Source organism: Setaria italica, chromosome IV, assembly GCF_000263155.2.
Source record: "Setaria italica strain Yugu1 chromosome IV, Setaria_italica_v2.0, whole genome shotgun sequence".
NCBI classification, from domain to species: Eukaryota; Viridiplantae; Streptophyta; class Magnoliopsida; order Poales; family Poaceae; genus Setaria; species Setaria italica.
In genome coordinates, this window is record NC_028453.1 from 19048034 (window position 1) to 19049912 (window position 1879).

General features: G+C 51.0%; 1 protein-coding gene across 1 annotated transcript; it reads right to left on the reverse strand.

The window, feature by feature from the left end:
* Positions 1-342: 342 nt before the first annotated feature.
* Positions 343-1579, reverse strand: LOC101779873. The gene is made up of 2 exons (XM_004966938.1): positions 1057-1579; positions 343-551 (listed from the first exon to the last, which is right to left on the reverse strand). The coding sequence occupies exons 1-2, from the start codon at positions 1577-1579 to the stop codon at positions 343-345; spliced, it is 732 nt and encodes a 243-aa protein (XP_004966995.1).
* Between the last annotated feature and the right edge of the window lie 300 nt (positions 1580-1879).

Consider the following 1879-nt stretch of genomic DNA (forward strand, 5'->3'; position numbering starts at 1 on the left):
GGACTTGTTGTATTCTCTGGAACCGCTCACCTTCGTGTGAGTTTGCTATTCGGTCCTGTTCAAGTGGTTAAATCGGATGAAATCCATCGGCACTTCGTGTTTACTTGGTTAAGGCATGTGTGTCGCATATCAGGCGGCTTAATCATGTTTAATCAAGCACATCCGAAGTGGATCCGCCACAAATGGGCCCTCCAAGGGTGTAGCCAGTTTGTGCATGTCCTTGGTGGACTGGATCCAGCAAAGCACCAAATCGCTAACATTGAAGGAGTGTTCCCTGACATTCCGATCTTGGTAAAGCCGTATCTACTGCTCGTGGCATGCATGCTGGATGAGAGCCACCACTCAGTGCTCCTCGAGGATGTCAATGTCGTCCTGCAGACTAGTTTTTGCCTCACCTTCCTTGTAGTACTGGATGTGTGGGGCTCCAAAGGCCACGTCAGATGGCAAGATGGCTTCTGAGCCGTACACCATGAAGAAAAGGGGTGTAGCTGGTAGCCCGGCTCTTCTAGGTTTGTAGGCCCCAGATGACATGAGGTAGCTCACATAGCCACCTGGTGGCATAATTGGACATGTCATCGAAGATGCAAGACTTGAGGGAGTGGAGGACCATCCCATTCACACGTTCGACCTGACCATTGCAGCGCGGGTGCGCTACTGAAGAGTAGTACACTTCGATGAGGTTGTCTTGGCAGAAGTCCCAGAACTTGAATCCTTTGAACTACTTGCCAAGGTCGGTGATGATTCTGTTTCACACTCTGAAGCGGTGTGTGATATCCTCCACAAACTAAGCGGCTTTAGCCGACTCAATACTGGTGACAGCCTTGACCTCAATCCACTTGGTGAATTTATCAACTGCCACGAAGATGTGTGTGTAGCTGCCCGGAGCGGTCTTGAAGGGTCCGACCATATCCAGCCCCCAGCATGCAAAGGGCTAGGATGATGGGATGGTGCACAGGGCTTGGGTGGGTAAATGTTGCTACTTGGAGAAGAATTGGCACCCTTTGCACCTTTGGATGAGCTACTTTGCATCAGCTACTGTTGTTGGCCAATAGAAACCAGAGTGGAATGCCTTGCCGACCAAAGTGCCCGAGGCGGCATGGTTCCCGCATGTTCCCCAGTGGATCTCGTGAAGGAGGTCGATGCCCCTGTTGCAGAGGATGCACTTCATCAAGATGCCTGTAGAGGAAACCTTTCTGTAGAGCTCCTTGCCGATGACGACATAGTTTGCACTGCACCGAGCTAATTTCTCATGCTCTATTTTGTCCTCTAGCACCATCTTGTCAGTGATCAAGGCTATGAACGGGGCGCACAAGTCTTCTTCTACCTCAATCATCATGATGTCAGTAGGAGCTGGGTCGGCCAGAGCCTCAGCACTATTGTTGACCTGGTATAGGTCTAGAACCTTGATGGAAGGCTTCCAAAGATCTTGGACGAAGACGCTGGCTGGAACCTGCGCACGCTTGGAGCTGAGTTTGGATAGGACATCGGTGATGACATTGTGGGCCTTGGGGACATGGTGGAACTCAAAACCATCAAAGTGGGCCTCAAGTTTGCAAATTTCCATGAAGTAAGCGTCCATGGACTCCTTAGTGCAGTCCCAGTTCTTGTTAACCTGCTCGATGACAACCTTGGAGTCGCCGTATGCAAGGATGCGCTTGATCCCTAAGGAAATGGCATTGCGCAGGCCGTGGATGAGAGCTTCATACTCGGCACCATTGTTGGTAGCCTTGTAGTAAATCTAGAGGACGTAATTGAGCTGCTCGCCTTTGGGGGATATGAAGAGGACCCCCGTGCCGGCTCCTTCGAGGTTAAGGGCACCATCAAAGTACATAGTCTAGTGTTCTGGCCTCTCTAGGGAGGGTGGCTTTTGGATCTCCAT

Bases quoted from the DNA above. Each gene is read 5' to 3' on its own strand.
- LOC101779873 (XM_004966938.1), bottom strand. From the start codon at position 1,579: ATGGACGCTTACTTCATGGAAATTTGCAAACTTGAGGCCCACTTTGAT. The intron at 552-1,056 runs GTTTCTATTGGC...TTATGCCACCAG, and splicing joins CGGCAAGGCATTCCACTCTG to GTGGCTATGTGAGCTACCTC.